The 20,262-nt window shown below is 43.9% G+C and overlaps 1 protein-coding gene across 1 annotated transcript in view; it reads left to right on the top strand.

The window, feature by feature from the left end:
• Window positions 1–20,262, top strand: part of ZBTB40 (zinc finger and BTB domain containing 40) — a 919,023-nt gene that overhangs the window by 507,497 nt on the left and 391,264 nt on the right. Inside the window, exon 10 of the mRNA XM_044060434.1 lies at window positions 11,981–12,179. Coding sequence (XP_043916369.1) covers window positions 11,981–12,179 — 199 coding nt within the window. The remainder of the gene's footprint in view (window positions 1–11,980; window positions 12,180–20,262) is intronic.

The raw sequence follows: 20,262 nt of genomic DNA, 5'->3' as shown, positions 1-20,262 counted from the left end.
CATAAATTGGAGAAAGGTCTGTGACTTTTGCTCAGAGAGTTGCTTTTAACCGAAGTGGGTAGTCTGCATTGTTTATTATTCCTGCATTTAGTGAGAACCCAGGAAGTGATGGTGGTGGCCAAATGGGTAAAAGTCAGTTGTAAAATCCAGACTTTGACTGCAGTGTGTGCTTCCCAAACTTAATACCTGCCATAATCCCTGTAATGCTGTCCATAAAGATTATTAGTGTGTCATACTGAAACTAAATGCCTGACTATGGGAATCTTGCAGTGTACAATTAGTTGTCAGTGGCTTCAGAGCCATCACATATTCATGGATCTTCTTCTGTTGTTAGGCCCAAGAATAGCAAGCCATTCCCAGCAGTCTTCCTGTAAGACACATTGCAAAGCCTGATTGTGAGTCCTTTGCTTGTGGACTTTAGAGTTCACCAAACTTAGCCAACTGGCTAAGTGCAACATTCCTGGCTCTGATGGCCTTGCATGGGCATAGAGCTACTTCTTATTCTGCTAGACAAACCAGTCTTTTCTGATGCTGACCTGACAATTAATCTTAGAAGGGGCTTCACTCTGTCTGTAATTCACATCCCTGATTAAGTGAATGAGCCGGTGGGATCTCATAGACATTCCTTTGTCTTGGAGCTCTGACTTTCTAGCACCACCTGGTCAAGGTTTTTCAGAAGTAGGGCACTCCAGAAATGGAGCTGTTCTCCACTTGAGACTGAGGAGTTTCTCCTGTTCTGCTCATTTCAACAGCAGAAGAGTAAGTGAGGTAGACATATTCTGTGTCTTGTGGCACAGGAAATTCCTATGTGTATTCCTGCTGTTCCAGCTAATTTTATGTAGCATGACAAAATTCAGGGGTGAATAACTAAAACTCCAAGTTTTCGTACTTAGTGGCTGAGATGGGCATAGTTTCAGGCTTTTGTGTCCTGACAATACAGGAAATTTTCCTGGTTCAAACCCGATATATTCCTCACAGTTAAGGTGACATTTTGGGCTCCAGTTTAGGCCAAGGCTTCTGACATAGCTCCTTTGGTCCTATTGGATTTACTTGCTAGAGTCTCATAGGGTATTGAGGCTCTTAAGAAACATTGTGTCTCCAAGGGGAAGTGGTTTTCATATGGTCAAGAGCTCTGCACTCTACAACGCTGGTGTGTCACTTTGCAGGTGATCTTGAATTTCTCAGAGACATAACCTTAAATCAAGTTGGACACAACGCTGTCATCTAAAAATATTCCCTGTGTGCATCACACACCTCTACTATACCTCATTACATCTGAGTAATGCCTGCAGGTGCGTCTGCAGTTAACACCTACTGACGCCTCTAGGCTTCAAATATTTCTTGTTGATATTTGCATCAACAATTTCAAAACCATGCTATGTGCAATGTTTTAAAATATTTCATCCTAAGCTTACACAATAGCAAACTCAATTGCATTAATATTTGACCTCTGTTTAGTGCAGGTAAATAAATATTAACTGTTGTTTTTATGATATTTATATAGATATAACTTTCATATTTTTCTAAATGTCTCAACAGCCAAGTAATACAGACAGAACTCCTTAGCCTCATATGAAAACTCACAGATAAATTAATAAAATGCTGCAAAGAGTATGTGTGTAACTTCAGTGGCTGCCGAAATATTGTAAGTTGTTTACAAAATATTACAAATGTAATAGTTACTGTGTTTACTACGACTTATAAAACTCAGGTTGAGGCCTAGAACCTAAAGAATACTACACTGTAAAAATTATTTGTGCTGAATAGTTTGCCATTTATACTACTTTAATAATCTGTATGGTTCCATAGAGATGAACATTTGTTTGGAATGTGAGTGAGGACATAATTTGATTCTGTGAAAAGGCTTAGGCTCCACCCATTGGAAGTTACAGAGCAAACTTCTTGAGCTCCACTGGAGTGAATGAGATACTCACTGATGACATCAAAATGTCTTGTACTTGTTTCTGTCTTTCGGCTTTTCCCGATTAGAGGTTGCCACAGCGGAACTCCGGTCCGCTAATGATTGGTAGTTGATTTTTACGTGCTGAGTTACCAGCCCTGACGCACAACCTTCAACGAAGGTATGCCCATTCACGCATGTCTCTACGCAGAAGACGCTCTAGCTGAGAATCGAACCGGACAGCGTCTTACTGTGAGGCGACAACACTATCGCAGCACCACCTTATACTGAAGCAGTAAATAATCACTTCCAAGGCCTCCTAGAAGTAAGAGGACTAAGTCTCAGCAAAATGTAGACCCCACATCCACTTTATGTATACAAACTCTAGGGAGTCTTTAGGAAGACAAACACTACAAAGCCATCACTCAAAAGTACAGAAATATCAGAAGTGTCCTAGTGATAGCTGACTATCGTTAGGCACAGTGAATCTACACTCTCAATGGGTAGACAAAGAGGGGGTACAGTAAGTTGTCTTGGCTGTACTTAAAAATTATATTTAGGGCCAAGTATTCCCCTATGATCTTATGATCCTGTGATCTTGTCCTGATGTCAGGATTTGCGACCCTGGCAAATATGACTATAACATGAAACATGTAGGGGAGAATGTCCTGAAATATGAAACTTTGAAGGAAATGCCGAAAGATATGTTTGAACTTTCTATGCATTTTTCAAATTCTTGTAAGACATTGGTCCTGAATGGAATTCTTTTTTCACCTAGACAGATGCATGGCTTTGAATAAAAAATAATTAGCTTTAAGAATTGGATAAGTAGCTGGTGTATTTTTTGGATGCTTTGGTATGTGTTAGGATGGAATTAAATGCTTTAGTCTTACTTGCTTTGTACTTCTCTTTCCAAGGCTCCCTCATGCTGACTAAAACCCTTGCTACCCCCTGTAGTGCTTTTTTCAGTCATCACCCCTAAAAGTGTGAGCATATGAATGTGTCTATTCTGAATATTAGAAGTCTGAACAATAAAATGCCCTATCAAGAGGCTTTACTGCACTTGGAAAACATTCATATTTGCATAGTTAAGGACACTTGGTTTATATGTAAAGAAAGCACTCCCTCCATACCATGGTTTTCTGCTTTTCTTGTATTCAGACCTGTTGGCAACTGTGGTAGTGTCTACATATTTGTCAAAGACCATAAAATACCGCCAGACAGACACTTTACTGAACTACAGATCCCTTCAGCAAAGCCTCAATCTGATGTTGTTAATCTTCTTTCCATTCATCACTGATGGGGTTCAGTTCCGAGCCTGCCTTTTTACCATGTTCGTGTCAGCCAAAAAACTCTCGAACTAAGTCTCTACCCAGAATGCCCTTCTTCCTGTTACCTCAGATCTTGTTTGCTGCATAGCCGTAAAGCCGCATTTCAGCCGAGCTCTCAGCTACGTGGAACTTTATTTGATATTTGTGTGGAAAATTTTTGATATCTTCATTTTTTATTGAGCGAATAGTAGTTCTAGTGTGTTTTCTTCTGTCTGACCTTGTTTTTTTCCCCCTCTACTCTATCCATTTTTACCGTTGGCAAACTTTCAAATACCATTGTTGGTATGGCCTTTCCTCCCTTACCCTTGTGGTATTCCTTCAATACCATAGCCGATATTTTCTTTCCTAACAGCTTTGGTTTTAGTAAGGTGGTTCTGTTTTCTCTCCTGCATATCACTGTACTGGTACAATTGTGACTTCTTTGAATGGTGTTTACTTTTGTTCTAACTGGATTATACTGTTAGCCTGTGGTGTCTCTCTGTCAAGATGTCGGATTAGGATACTTCAGGTTTTAAGCATTGTGCTTCATGTAATGGCAAGTTACTTAATAATGATTCCCATGATGACTGTGTATACTGTTTGGGAGTGCCCCACCTTTCAGTGCAGCCTCCGTGTGACGTTTGTCAGAGTTTCAGTCAATGCACTCTTAATGAGCGCAACAATAAATTGATACTGCAAGGCTTACTCAAGTCTCCCTTTTCAGAGGCCATTTCTGCGATGGAGGTCTCAACCCCTCCTACTAAGGACAAAAAGAGGTCCCACTCTGTTCCCTTCTCACCATCGGGTGATCAGGGCAAGCCTGTGAAATCAGATGTCCCAAAGTTGTCTTCAGAGCATAAATCTGCCTCTACGGCTCAGTCTTCCTCGGCTCCGAGCATCTTGAAATGTTCGATACCAGCATCTGCTTCGGCACCGGTCCTGCCTCTGGCACCGATTGTAAGCCTCACTACGCCTACTTCGACTTCGGCACCTGTGGCCACTTCGGCTCAGGGCACACCTTCGACTCCTTCGTTAGTTGCAATTTTGGAACCAACCGTTTAAACTCCAAGTGCCACTTTGGCACAGAGCGTTGTACTGACTGCACTGGCTTTGACCACTTTACTCCCAGTCTCGAAACTAGAGATTTTGGTGACTGCAGACCTTGCACCATGGACCTGATACTTCCTTCCATTGATACATTTCTGGGCCAGGTGTATAGCCCGTTCATTGAACATCCTGACTGTCCGTCGGAGTATCCACTAGATCCACCAGGAGCCTGTTGGAACACAACATGGTGCGTTTTGTGGACCAGCTGTTGTTAGCCATAGGGATACCCACACTTTCTAAGACCCATCCACCTTTAGGACTTGGGTTGGTTTATCCACAGACTCCATCTTACACTCCTCCTTCAACCATCTCGGTTCCGAAGCCTTCTGCTCCGACATCCTTCTTGGAACCCATCACCTCGGCACCTATAGTGCACATCCCTCCGGCTCGGAGTTTGCCCCTTTGGCTTTAGGTTCCTGTGGAACCAGTCCTTCTTCAATCTTGGGATTGGTGTACAGGCGTTTCGGCAAGGGGCTCAGAGCCATCTTTTTCCTCGGTTCCATCCTCTGTGCCTATAGCCACGTCCACACCGATCCTGCTTGAGGCTCCATCCGTGGGGGCAGGTTCGTCAGAGCGGGGTATGACCCCGGTCCCATGGTTGTATTTCTTGGTTCTGGGCTCCCATCCCTCTTCGGGCAGGCCTGCCCTCCGCGAGATGGAGAGAACTCTTGCTTTTGGAAGCACTCCTTTGATGTGAGATCCCCAGTTTTCTACCCCTGAGCTACAGCTACCACAGACTACCCCCCGTGGGACACTGGGCAGAGAAGCCACAGGACACACCCGTTCAGGGAACCCGCTCTTCCGAGTCCTCCTCAGAGACCCCCACTGAGGAGCCCCCTCGAAAGAGGACATGCAAGAGGAAGCACATGGACTCACCTGAGGAGTCCTTAACTCAAGACATGGATTATGATGATGGTGAAGGGTCCCCTCAGTCACCTCCTGATGATGTCTCCTTCAGAGACATCCTGGAAATGCTAAAGCAGAGAGGTGACTGGAAGCCCTCCAACCCTTTGTCTGAAGAGTCCGTGTTCCTGCAGGCTTTCCTCGCCCAGCCGTGTGCCTCTTGGGTGACCCCGCCTTCTGACGAGTTCCTCCAGCTCGTCGTGCAGCTCGCTTGGAAGAACCCTGATTCCATTGAAGCGATCCATTGGAGACCAGACAAAATTCTTTCCCCTCTTGAGGAGAACCTGCATTGGTCCAAAGGGTTACCAGTCGATGCTATGGTGGTGGCAGTGGCCATGAAAAAGGACTTGGCTGAGGAAAGTCCCACTGTCCATCTGCCCAACAGGGAGTCCTGGGTGGTGGACAGACTTGGGAAGCGAGTTTTTGCATCAATGACCATTGCTATATGGTCCTTGAACTATATGGCACATTTTACGAGGCTCCAGAGGGACTTGATCTCCGAACTCTCTGGGACGCTTCCAGGACAGTTGTCTGATGAGGTCGGGGACAAAGTGGCCTCGCAGCTCGCAACCCTGGAATTGATATCCAACTCACAAATGAGGTTGCTTTCACATGCAACTGAAGGGGTGGCTACAGCAGCTGGTTCAGGCATTGTCATGAGGCGTCATGCCTAGATGCGAATTTGTGACCTCACGGACCCCTTCAAGTCTTCCTTTTTGAATGCTCCCATTGAAGCTTCATCCCTTTTTGGCTCCAAAGTGAAGGACATGCTAGCTAGGTGCGAGCAAGATGGAAAAACCCTGTCTACCGCAGGCCTGTGGTTTTCCAATCCTCAACATACCTTCTCTAGGAATCAGAGGAGTGGAAAAATGTGGCACAAAAAATCTCGGGGTCCTTTCCGTGCTGCACGTGGTGATGATACCCCCAGTGACAGAGGGGGTAATAATTCCAGAAGACACCCCTATAGAGGCAGAGGGGGTCCTTGTAACCAAGGCTCCAGGGATTCCTTCTCTGAACAGCCTTACCAGCGCTCCTGAGGAGCAGCCTGATTGCTTACCTCTGGAAGCAGTTGGGGGTCATTTCTCTTTGCACCAAGCTGCCTGGCAATCTAATACCACCGATCATTGGGTGCAGAGTATCATCACCAGAGGTTACACCATTCCCCTCTCTTGTCAACCAAACCTTCCAAGAAAACTTCCCGACGTTCCACCTAGTCAAAGGGAAGAAGCAGCTTCAGAGATTATAAAGCTGTCTCAAAAAAGAGTCATCCAACCAGTCCCACCAGACCAACACATATCCGGATTTTGCTCAACATTCTTTTTGGTGCCAAAAAAGAATGGGGACCGGAGACCAATTTTGGATCTCAGCAGCTTAAACAAGTCTGTCACCCAAACCAAATTCTGGATGGTCACGGTTCAGTCCATTCTTCCCTTTTTAAGAGAAGGTGATTGGATGTGCTTGATAGATCTCCGGGATGCGTACTGCCACATCAAGATGGACAAACGCTCCAGGTGCCTGCTTTGCTTCCAGCTAGGGGCCAGTCATTATCAATTTCGTGCCCTGATATTCAGTCTCTCTACAGCCCCCAGAGTGTTCATGAAATGCATGGCAGAGGTCACAGTTCACGTGAGACTACAAGGATTCCATGTGTTTCCATATCTGGACGACTGGCTCCTCACTGCCCTCACTGAGCATCTTCTGGTAACAGCACTGCATTATACTCTCTCTCTGGAAAAATTGTTGTGAATAACGATACATTGGGAGAAATCAAACCTTACTCCTACACAACAAATAGAATTAATTGGAGCAGTGTTCAATACCCAGTCCTGTCTAGTATCATTCCCAATTCACAGACTCCACTGATTGAGGCTTCAGCTCTGAGTGATACTCTCTCAAACAAAAGTTTCAGCAAGGGAAGTTCTTCAGGCCCTAGGCTCTATGGCAGCTTCAATTCCAATAGTGCCTCTAACAAAGCTACATATGCAGATCCTGAAATGGCTCCTTCTTTGTCAGTGCTTCCCAAACTATCATCCCCTCTGTTACCAGATTTGAATAACCAACTCCTGCAGACAGGACCTCCTTTGCTGGATGAGGCCAGATGTAGAACTTTGCAGTCACCTATTTCAATCCCCTCAGCCCAGAGCCATTGTGACCGCAAATGCTTCCCTGATCAGGTTGGGGGGAAGGGGGCATTTCCAAGGAAAGACAGTCAAGGTACATGGTCTACCTCAGAGGCCCACCTGCATATCAGTGTTCTGGAACTGAGAGCAGTGCTGTTAGTGTTGCAGACTTTCATTTGTCTCTCCCTTCCGGGACAATTGCAGTTCAGTCAGACAATATATCAGTGGTCTGATATATCAGCAAGCAAGGAGGAACCAAGTCCTACCCTGTATGTCGAGAAGCCATGAAAATTTGCCAGTGGGCGAAAGCTTCCAACAACTTTCTGATAGCAATGCATATCCCGGGGAGCTCCAATGTAATTGTGGACAAACTGAGCAGATGCATCCACCTGCCTCACGAGTGGTCCCTCAATCCCAAGGTGGCAACAGAAATGTTCATCACTGGGGCCAGCCTTGCTGTGATCTTTTCGCCTCCCCATTGAACAACAAGTGCAGCAGCTATTTTGCCCTACTTCCCCCGGAGGGGGAGTCCCTGAGAGATGCTCTAATCCACGATTGGCACACGGGACTTCTTTACGCTTATCCTCCCATTCCCCTGATTCCACAATTTCTAAAGAAAGCTCTTCGGTTGAGATGGTGATCCTCATAGCTCTTTTCTGGCCTTGACAAGTTTAGTTCCCCTTCCTTCGGCCTCACCTAGTATACCCGCCATGGATTCTGGACCCTCCTGATTACTCACCCCCAATGGTTGAGTCACCCAAATCTGTCCAGTCTTAAGCTGACAGCATGGTTTCTCCACTTCCATTAGTCACCAGGCAAGCTAATCTTTCCTCACCTGATCGAGACATCATTCTGGCCTCTCATAAACCATCCACTAGAAGACTATTGAGGATAAATGGAAAAGTTTCTCCATCTGGTCCAAGGATAACATGCTAGACCCGTATTCAGCTCCAATAACTGTGGTGCTTCAGTACTTAGCTAAGTTTTGTGATAATGGGGCCTCTGCCTCTACTGTATGAGTACACCTAGCGGCAGTTTCTAATTTCCACAGTGGTATAGCTGGCACCCCTCTTATTTCTTTATGCCTATGCAAGGCCTTCTTCAAGGGGACTTCTCAAATCAGGCCTCCTGTCAGACAGCCCGTGGAACCATGGAACTTCACTTTAGTCCTTCAGTCTTTGACTCAAAAACCATTTGAACCTGCTGTAAAATCTGACCAAAGGTTTTTGTCTTGGAGCTGCAGGCATTGTGTATCAAAAGGCCCTATCTGGTGTTTCATAAAGACAGAGTATCACTTCGGACGAATCCATCCTTCCTCCCCAAAGTAGTTTCTGAATTCTCCATAAACCAGACCATTGACCTACCAGTGTTCTTTCCAAATTTTGCCAATAGAGGAGAGTACTGTCTTCACTCCTTGGACGTACATAGGCAACTGAGATTTAACCTAGACAGGACCAAACCTATCCGTAAATCTGAACAGCTTTTCATCTCCTTTTCTGGGCCCAGAATGGGAGATGCTGTTTCCAAGGTTGCATTATCAAAATGGCTAAGGGACTGCATACGTTTCATCTATTCCCTCAGTAACGAACCTATGCCAAAAGTTAAAGCTCACTCCACTATATCTATGGCAACATCTGTAGCTTTCCATTCCAGGGCTTGGATGACATCTGCACAGCACCTACTTGGGTTAAGCCTCATACCTTTATCAATCATTACAAATTGGACTTGGTATCCAGAGGGAGAGCTGCCTTCGGCTCAATGGTACTCAGGAATGTCCTTCCATAAGGGCTGCCCATGGACCTCAAGGTAGCTTGGGATTCCATCCCATCAGTGATGAATGGAAAGAAGATGAACAACATCAGATAAAGGTTATGTCTTACCATAACATTCTGTCAGTTGTTCATCTTCTTTCATTCATCACTTCCCACCCTCCTTCTCCCTCCAAAGGCTCCTGGGGGACGCTTTGGGTCCAAGTGGTGTCCTAGGGTATTTGCGCAGAAGTGGCCTGGGCTTTACTTCCTTTTCTCTAGCAAACTCGATCTGAGGTAACAGGGAGAAGGGCATTCTGGGTAGAGACTTAGCTCAAGAGTTTTTTGGCTGGCACGAGCTTGGTAAAAAGGCTGACTCGGTTCTGAGGGCTCGGAACCGAATCCAATCAATGATGAATGAAAGAAGATGAACAACACAGATGGAACATTGTGGTAAGACATAACTTCTTTTTTTTTCAGCTATTAGGATGTTACAGAATAGTTCCCTGCTGAACAGGCAAGATTAACCAGTGTTCTATGGGATATCCCACTTGCCAAAAATCTCTAATAATTTGGGTGAATAATTAATTTAAACTGGGACACTTATACCTCCAATATAAGATATGCCAAAAAATTCCTAGATTTAAAGTACAAAAACTCCCTTGAGCAGTTGGTTAATCCTTTGAGATGTCACAGTATTCTTGATCTGATTTTTACAAATATGGCTGAATCGTTTACTAACCCAGTAGTATTTCCTTCCCCAGTGAAGTCCTGACCACAAACTTGTGATCTTCACATTCAAACGTCCAAAAGCCCCTATTGTAAACCTCACTAACTTTATGGATTACCCATGTGCTAACTTCAACCTGCTGTCTAAGGAAATATCAAAATTTACTTACAAATTTACCGCTTCCAACCCTGATAAAACAGCTACTTTCAACAAGACACTCTACTCCCACTTAAAAATGTATAGCACAATCATTTCTTACTAGAACAAGCTGTCATGGGAAATTTAATTGTCTATATTACATAATCAAACTTTTAAAAGTTCGAACGTCATATGGTCGACAGCAATATGATCGAACTTTTAAAAGTTTGAAATTGTAATAAAAAAATAAACCAAAGAAAAAAACTACCTGAATGGTTTAAGCTGGGGGGCAAGCCCCCTGCACCCCCCACTCTTTAAATATACCAACTCTGAGATTGCACTACAGTGCAGAAAAGGGAAATCTTCCCATTCCGCATTGTACAGAGATCTCCATTGAAACGTTCAAACTTTTAAAAAATTCGATCATATGGTGTCCGACCACATGACGTTCGAACTTTTAAAAGTTCGACAACATGATATAGACCCGAAATTTAAAAACAAACTACTCCTCTGACCCACTACCATAAATTATCCTAAACCAAAAGGAAAAGGCTCCTCAAATTATAAAGCAGATTTAGCCCCCAACAAAGTTCATATCATAAATATTACCAAAAAAAATGAAAAATACTGTCAGGTCCACTGACTGCGGTGGTGGTGCTGCGGTAGCGTTGTCGCCTCATAACAAGATGTTGTCCCGTTCGATTCTCAGCTAGAGCGTCTTCTGTGTGGAGGCATACGTGAATGGTTGTGTGTCAGGGCTGGTAACCCGGTACGTAAAAATCCACTACCAATCATTAGCAGACCGGAGTTCCGCTGTGGCGACCCCTAACCGGGAAAAGCCGAAAGACACAAACAAACAAACTGTCAGGTCCACTGAAAGAACCCATGAAGTTAGGTTGGTCTCTGAGGCAATGGATAATTATAATCCTTCCTCAGCTATGTTAGAAAACTAAGGGACAATTCCCTACAGTTATCTGAACATGTTCATAGTAATGCCTCTTATTCTGATCCACTACACTTTGCCATTGTTCTCACAAGCAGATTTGGTGCCAACTTTACTCCTGAGACTTCTATTCAGTGCCAGAAATATCAGTATCCCTAACCTTTCTTCAATTATTACTAAAGATCTTGTACTGAAAGTACTATCCAAGTCCAAAACTACCTCCTCCATGGAATTAATGCACCAGGCTGATTATTAAATAGTGTAAAACATGCTCTATCATGACCATTTCTTAATCTGTTTAACCCAAGTTTCAATTCCAGTTTTGTCCTAGAAATGTGGTGTACGTCACTAGTCATGCCTTTCTGTGAGGGTGGCCTTAGTACCGACCTGGGCAGCTATAGACACATCAGCCATACAAGCCCCATTTGTAAAGCTAGGGAACATATTATTAAAGACCTCATAAATCACAGTATTAATAATCTTATTAGCCTGTCTCCTAAACCAGGTAAACTTCTTTGAGAGAGGTAGGAAGACTGTAGACAGCAGTCATACAATGCACGCAGCTCATCTTGACTTAACTAAGGCCTTCAACATCGTCTTCCATGCTGGCATCATTAAGAACTAAATGCCTTAAATATTGACTCTTACATGTTAAGATGGACTGCTAACCAGCTGGAAAACAGAACACATACAGTGTGATACGTCTCATCTGATAGTGTTAAAGTGACTTGCAGGGTCCCTCAGGGCTATGTACTGACAGATCTCCTATTTGGCATTTATTTCTTAGACCTCCAAGCAGAGAACCAGGACTTCTGACAAGCAAACTTTGTGGATAACTGCAAACTGGGGGTTATTGTTAAGTCTTCTGATACTCTTAATCACTTGAATGAACTGACCTTAGCAAACTTGTGGTGCACTACAAATGATGTGAAAAATGAAATGACTGAGGTAATGAACCATGATACTTTAATGATATTTGTATGTCCTCTAAGGGCTTGGACATAGGGAGTCCTAAAATAATATGGTAGATGGCAGTAGGAACCACAACAAGCATACATTGAACTGTGTTTTGTTTTACCAGGTAATTGAAGAAATTCTGAAGGGGACTGAAGACACTGAAGGTATAGATGTCCTGTTGTCAGCAGCACTGAAGAACCGCATGTTATCATCGCTGTCTCTTTGGAAATTTTTGCTGAGTTTGAGGGAGATTGAGCCTGCACTGGCCATGCTATTTGAGGAGATCAGAAAGGAGCCAGAAGCTGAGCAGCTCATACAGGCAGGTAAAACTGAATAATACCTTAATACCTCTGCATTTTAAATTATTTTCTGGTCCCATGGTCTCGCCCCCCTTGCTTACCTCAGACCGTATCATATCTTACCCACGGATCATGATCACACTGTTATTTTCCCTAAATGGTAAGAGATGGACAGCCAACAGCTAAGGTTATAATGACCTTTTTAAATGCCATAACTACTGTCTCTCATCTGCCTGTGGCTGCTAACATACTCAGTCTGCATTGGTTTTCTGTGGGCACACTTGTTTTCTTCTCTTCCAGCTTCCAAAAATGTGCTTGTTGGTTGGCTACACAAATCCATCCAGCCATTTATAACCCCTTTTGCTGTTTTTGCACATGGCGTCAGGGTGTCACTTCAACAGTAACACTCATCTAGAGCTAAGTTTTACACCACCGGGTGGCTAGCCCTGCAGTGGTAGTTCTTCCATACCACATCCTTGCACGCACGCTTACACCTATGGCCAATTTTGAGTGTCCAATCCACCTACTGCATGCCTTTGGAATGTGGGAGGAAACTGCGGCAGCAGGATGAAACCCAAGCAATCACAGGGGATATGCAAACTCCACACAGAAGGCACTACAGCCGAGAATGGAATTGAGGAACCTCTTGCTGTGAGGTGACAATGCTGTCCACTGTGCCACCCTGGTTGGCTTCACTAAATTGCCTATACATTTTATTTCCTTTTGCCCTTGTGGTTTGAGTCATGGCTAAAAAGTGTATGTGTACCACTTCTCTTATGTGATTAAGAAATGTTTAATTAATACATAAAGATTAATAAACTTGAGCTTAGACTGTGTAGGTACATTGTTGTTTGGCTGCTCACACAATGCGGCCTGCCCTGGCCTTTGTTGCTTTGAGACCCTTGGTTGTCCCCAAACACACACACACACACACATATATATATATATATATATATATATATATATATATATATATATATATATATATATATATCTTGCAAATGTATTTCCCACTCTAAGGTACTCTAGGCTTACCATTGCTGGTAATTTTCCTTTCTTTACTTTGGCCTGAGGTATTCCTTTTCTACAATAGTTGGTAGTAACTCTTTTCTGTACCTTTTTTTCTTTATCTACTAACAAAAAAGGGGGGGGGGGGTTATCTTGTTGTGACTGCTTCAGTCAAGCTTACCTTTTTTTTTTTTTTTTTTTTTTTTGTGAATTGTGAGTTTTCGGTATAGCTGACGAGCCTAACAGCTTTAAAAAGTGCACTTCCTGTGGGCATAAGATCTCAAATTCTGATGCCCACAGGAAGTCGTGTGTACTGTTTGGGGCATGTGCATTTGGATACCACCTGCTCTGTTTGTGCGGCTTTTAATGTAAGGGCTATTTCTGATCTTACAAATAAGTTGATACTTAGAGGACTACTTCTGGCTTCAGCTTGCTGTGCTGGTACATCTTCTTCAGGGGCTCACACCCCCTCTCAGAAGACTACGGAGGCTAAGGAGCATAGGAAACACTCTTCTTCCATATCTCCTCCATCTGTACTTTCTTGTCAGCCTCTTGCAAAGGTACCAAAAACCTTGGATCCGAAAGCTGTTGGCACCAAGTCTCCTTGGCTGTATTCACCAAGATTTTCCCCGGAACCGGATTGTCATAGAGTAAGGTCTCCCTTTCTTCAGGAGACCCCCCCAAAAAAGTTATCCAGTCCACCTTTCACTTCATCTTTGGTTAGGTCCTCCCAGAGTCTCTCTGGGTCGAAGGTGGATAGGATGATGAGGAGGTTCCTCAAAACACAAATCCAGATGGGGTTCTCTCAGCTCTGACTCCCATCATATCCATGAGCCTTAAGCCTTCCTTACAAACTGTACATGCTCCTTCTCTGATCAGACCAGCTGTTTCAGAGTCCTCAGATCCGATTGCCTCGAGGGTTGAACCATCAGATCTGAAGGTCCTGGAATCCTTGACTTCAATGACTTCCCTGACCTGATCCGCTCTGACTCTGTTGGAGCATGATGGCTTTCGGAGCAGAAGCATCAGCATCAGATCTGAGGGACTGACCTCAACTCCGAAGATTTTGGAGCTGTCACTTCCTCTCGGAGTTTCAGCTTTGGATAGCTTGGCTCCAACTAACCCTTCAGATGTGAAGGTTCAGGGGCCATGGGGGCTGTCTGATCTGAGAGTTTCAGCTCCAGTAGGATTGCCGTCAGCATCTCCTGGGTCTTTGGCCTTCATGGTGGTGGAGAGGGTATTGTCTATATCTAGACTGGCTTCAGCCCCTCCTTGTTTGGATCCATGCCACCAACTTCCATTAGATCCTTTGTCTGAGTTCTCTCATTCTACTCCTCATGGACAGCCAGCCCAGATGAGTTTCCAAGCAGTTTCCAGTAGGGAACTTCCCATCTTTTCTGACACTTCTTCAGAGCATCCTACTGAGGAGGTCCATCAGAAGAGGTCATGGAAGAGGAGGCCCCTGTATTCCCCACAGGAATTCCTCACAGAGGACACTGATTTTGATGAAGGTTAAGGGTCCCCTAGATCTCCACCTGAGGATGTCTCATTCAGAGACATATTAGAGACCCTTTGTCAAAAAGGTAGTTGGTCTGCCTAAAACCCTTCCCAGGAGGAATCAGTGTTCCTGGAAGCCTTCGGTGTTGGGCCATCTACTTCTTGGGTTACCCCATCTGTGGATGAGCTGATAAACATGCTCTCTTGCAGAACATGGAAGGAACCAGACTCTGTAGAACCAATCCCTAAGTGCCCGGACAAGATTCTTAGTGCCTCGTCAGACAGGTTACATTGGAAAAGGGTCTTCCTGTAGATGCCATGGTCATTGTGGCAGCTACTAAAAAGGAGCTGATCGAACAGAGCTCCTCTGTCCAGCCCCCTAACAGGGAGTCTAGGGCATTGGACAGGTTTGGGAAGTGAGTGTATGCATCAGGGACCTTCGCTTTATGGTTGCTGAATTATTTGACACATTTTATGAGGTTACAGAGGGACTTAATCAAGGAACTCTCTAACTCTCCCCCCAGTGTCCATGTCTGTAGAGGAGCAAAAATCTTTTTTTCTTCATGACTGGCCACCCCGCAATCCATTACTAGCGCGTTCATGAGGTTATTCTCATATGCAGCTGAAGGTTCCTCATGGGCTGCTGGTTCTGGCATAGCCATTAGGAGACATGCCTGGATGTGGTTATGTAATTTCTTGGAACCCTTTAAGGTGTCATTTATCAATGCTCCCTTTGATGGATCTTTCTTATTTGGACCAACAGTTAAAGAGACACTCTCCTGCAGTGAGAAGTGTGGAAAGACTCTGTCTGCCACAGGAATCTGCTTTTCTACCCCACAAAGAACCTTTTCCAGGAATCAGTGTAGTGGTAAGAAAGCGTGGGTCAGAAAATCCCAAGGACCTTTCCAGGAATTCTGTGGGGATTTTTCCCCAGAGTCAGAGGGGAAAATAACTATAATAGGAGATGCCACCCTCATGGCAGAGGGGGTCTGCAGAATCAAGAGTCTCGGGATTCTTTCTCAGACAGGCCTTTTTAGCGCTTCTGAAAGACTACCTGAATGTCCCTTTCTGAAGGCAGTCAGGGGGTGCTTATCCTTGTATCCAAAAGCCTGGACAGCCATCACAGAAGTTTCTTGGGTGGGAAGGATCATATCCAGTGGATACTTCATTCCATTTTCCCAAATTCCTCCACAGAAGAGAAAAGTCTCCCCAGTGTTCCACCCAATCAGAGGGAGAAAGGAGCTCTAGAAATTCAAAAGCTGTTGGACAAGAATCAACCAGGAGGTCCCCCCAGACCAAAGAGGATCCAGAATTTACTCAAGGTTCTTTTTAGTGTCAAAGAAATCTCTATATGAATCAGTTTGTAAAGAATTCCAAGTTTGGATGGTCATGGTTCAGTCCATTCTACCTCTCCTTCAGAAGAACGACTGAATGTGCTGTCTAGAGCTTCAGGACAGGTACTGTCATATAAAAATGAACAGACCCTGCCAAAGATATTTACTCTTCCAGCTGGGAGACGGTCATTATCAGTTCAGATCCCTGCCCTTTGGTCTCACCACAGCCCCCTGGGTGTTCACCAAATGCATGGCAGTGGTAGCAGCTCATTTATGACTGGGCAGATTCAGTGCATTTCCATATTTAGATGACTGGATGCTAACCCCACTGACCAGGCATCTTCTGGAAAAGGCCAGAGACTACCTTTTACTTTTATCTCAATCTTTAAGGATTACAGTAAATCTGGTAAAGTCCCAACCTCAACCAGTTCAAGCTTTGGAGTTTATAGGGGCTCATCTAGACACAGTCAGTTGCCTAGCTCTTCTGCCTCAAAACAGAATCCGTACACTGAAATCACATGTCAGTCATGTTCTGTCTCATCCCTCACCCCTAACAAAATGAATACGCAAAGCCTTAGAGTCGATGACTGCTGCAATAACTTTACCACCCCACTGCTTGTCTTCATATGAGAATTCTTCAGTTGATTCTAGCAGTGCAATGGTCTTTTCATCGACAATCTCTATGACATCCAATAAAATTATCTGAGGTTTGCATAAAATCTCTACTGTGGTGGATACATTCCAAAGAGATTTATGAAGGCCGCCCATTTCTCCTTCCTCCCCCAAAAGCTATGTTAACCATAGACACCTCTCAATTAGGGTGGTGGGCATTACTTGGCGTGGACAGTTCAAGGCACATGGTACCAAGAAGTGACCAGTTTGCATATTAATGTTCTAGAGATGACAGCGGTGCTTTTCGCATTGTAGGCCCTTCAGAGCTCTCTTCCACTAGGAAATATTGCTATTCACCCAGACAACATGTCAGTAGTCTAGTACATCAACAAACAGGGGGGGAGCCAGATTTTACCCCTATGCTGAGAAGCAGTGAGAGTGTGGCAATGGACAATCTCCTTCAACCACTTTCTAGTAGCGATGCACATACCAGGGAAACCGAACATATTAGTGGACAAGCTCAGCAGGACCATCCTGACTCCTCATGAGTGGTCTCTCAATCAATCAGTGGCAAAGAAGATCTTCCACAATTGGTCAACCGTGCTGTGATCTGTTTGCCTCTTACCTCAACAACTAATGCAGCAGGTTCTTTGCCCTGCCCCCCCCCCCCCGGGACAGCCGCTGAGAGATGCTCCAGTCCACATTTGGCCCTCCAGGGTCCTTTATGCTTACCCTCACTACCTTCAATACCCAAGTTTCTTCAGAAAGCCAGTTGGTTGAAGAGCATAGATGTACATAGATAACTTCATTTTTAAGTACACAGAACCAAGTAATTTAGAAAGCAGATCAGTTGTTTGTCACCTTTTCTAACACCAAGATGGGAAAACCAGTTTCTAAGAGTACTCTAGCAAAATGGATAACACATTGTATTTCTCATTTTTACTCCTTGAAAGGCCTAACCTTACCAAAACAACCAAAGGCACATTCAACCAGATCATTGGCTATGTTAGCTGCTTTTTGGGCTAGAGCTTCCATCGATGACACTTGTGCAGCCACCACTTCATCTAATGCTTATACCTTTGTTTCTCATTATAAATTGGACGTCATCTCTGGAAGCAGAGCATCATTCGGTAATGCGGTGCTCCGGAATATTCTTCCATGAGGGCCACCCAAGGTAATTGTAGCTGGGGACTCTATCCCATTCATTGAGGAACGAACGAAAATGACAACATCAGATATAGCAGTTAAGTACTTACCATAACGTTCCATGTATGTTGTCCATTTTCATTTTTCTTCAACCCCCACCCACCTTCCCCCATCCTTGTCTTTGGGAGTGACCTAAAAGAATTCTTACTAGGAACCACTGTTCCTGTTTTGAGGTCCTGATCTTTCAGCTATCGCTTTTCTGTCTTAGCTAATTTGAGTAAAAATTTTGTCCTGAGATTTTGTATAATAGCAGCAAACTCAATCTGAGGTAATATGGTGATCAGGGGCATTGTGGGTAAGGGAGAAGCTCAAGAGTCGGATCCTAGAATCTAAAGAAAGTGGCCGAGTTGGATCCGAGGGTTGGATCCAAACCCATTTGTTGAGGAAAAATGAAAATGGACAACACAGATGGAATGTTTTGGCGAGTACATAACATTTATTTCTACCTGTTTTTGTAGAGAATCGCACTGTGTTGTGTAGTTTTGGTGTTTGTTAATGGAGTTAAGCATGATAACTGTAGTTTATAATCAGTCACATTTATCATGCAATGAGCCTTGCTGATATACCTGTATAGTACAGTTTTGTAGCAACCTAGAATGTAATAAAGAAACCCCAAAGTAAATTTTGGAGGAATAGATTTTGCCAAAAGATATTGCGTAGTGACACAGCAATTAGATTAAAGCCTCACAATGTTTGGTTCTCAATTTTGTTTCTCAGCTGGAATACCTTCAATGCAGAGTCCTTGTGTGCCCAGTATGTATGCATAGGTTTTGACTGGTGATCCAGTTTCCTCCCACATTCCAAAGATTTGCCATACATGAATTGTTGAGCCTCCAAACTGCCCAGAGTTCCTGCCTTGTGTGAGTGTGCATCCTGCAATAAACTGACATGTTATCTGGGAATTGTTTCTACTTTGAGACCATAAAGTTCTGAAACAGGTTTCAGATCATCTACAAGCCTGAATGTAGTAGATTACTGGAGACTGAATGAGTAAAATACTCCAAACTGATTTGGTTTTACAGCCAGAATTTGCAGAATTTAACGGTGTATATGTTGACTTTGTGGAACTTACTGTGCATATGTTGTAATGCAAAGTGTGTTGAGAAGAATATGCATATCTTCTTCAGAGAGGGTTACAGTAACAGTAAATCATAACATTTTGGTGTGTCATCCTGCCTCCTTTCCTGGCTTGTGTTTCCATTAGGCATACCATTATCCATATGCAATTCTTTTCTAGGCTTACACCAGCATTCCAAGAAGCATTTGCTGTGTGAGGTGGTCTTGTTTAGCCAGTTTTTGTAGAAGATTTCTTCAGTTCTTATCACTGTTCTCAGTACCACAGATCTCAAATTAGTTATGGAGAAATTTTGCCCGCATAGTTGCTCACTGTGCTATATCATTACTTTTTTTGAAGGATTTTCAAGAGCATTACATTAAACCTTTGAAATTTGGTTGCTATTTGGTTAGCAACAATGCTGCTTGTAGAGCTGGGCAGGGTAGATGGAAATGAGCAGCCAGTGCCAACATACCCATCCTGGAGAGAGGCAGATGGCTTTGGTTAGCAGCACTGATGACACCTAGAGGACTGCAGGTGTATAACTTGTAACCTTAACCTGGAAAGACCACGCAGTGCAGCAGCATGTCACTTAGGCTAAGTGCTGGCATGTGTGGTCGCACGCATGCATCCTCATGTAGGCAGAATTGTGTAGTTCACAGAACTCTACTAAAATGGGGAAGTCTGGAGGATTAGGGCAATATAGCAAAAACTCTTGTTTCTTGTCGAAGACAACACCAATGCTGGTATACTCAATCCTCCTCACCAGAGAATGAATGGGCTTTAGGTCTGTCACCCAGAAGCAACAAACAGACCAACTGTGCTTCTTGTAAGGATGGCTAAATGGTCAAGGGAGATGAGAATTTAAAAAAAAGGGTTTGGTTGTGGTAGGCAATTTGGCTCTTTATTTATCACACTAACTGTATTTTTTTTAATTCTTTGCATTATTAAAATTAATATATAACAGAGTCGAGTTGCCAGTCTGGCACCCAACATTCCTTAGAAGGCACACAGACATGCAAACACTCACACCTAGGGCCAATTAAGAATGTCCAGTCCACCTGCAGCACGTTTTAGGAATGTGGGAGAAAACTGGAGCACCTGAAAAAAACCCACACGAACACAGGGAGGACATGCAGACTCCTTACAGAAGGCACCCTAGCTGAGAATTGAACAGGAGAACTTCCTGTGAGGTGACAGTGGTAACCGCTGCTCCACTGTACCACCCACTCATCCCAAGATCCTAATAAAAAGTGTTAATCCTCCCATTCCAGTTGTGCTGTAGAGAGAATGTTGATTCCATTCGATCAGCTCCCAAAAGCAAGGTTGTGATATCATTATAAGAAGTACAAAATTCTCCTGTTTAACTTCAGTGCCTTCAATAAATAAAATGATA

The sequence above is a fragment of the Protopterus annectens genome, chromosome 2.part0 (assembly GCF_019279795.1).
Source record: "Protopterus annectens isolate FY-2018-M chromosome 2.part0, PAN1.0, whole genome shotgun sequence".
NCBI lineage: Eukaryota > Metazoa > Chordata > Ceratodontiformes > Protopteridae > Protopterus > Protopterus annectens.
Note: the sequence above shows the minus strand (reverse complement) of the source record. Positions and strands in the feature narration are given on the sequence as shown.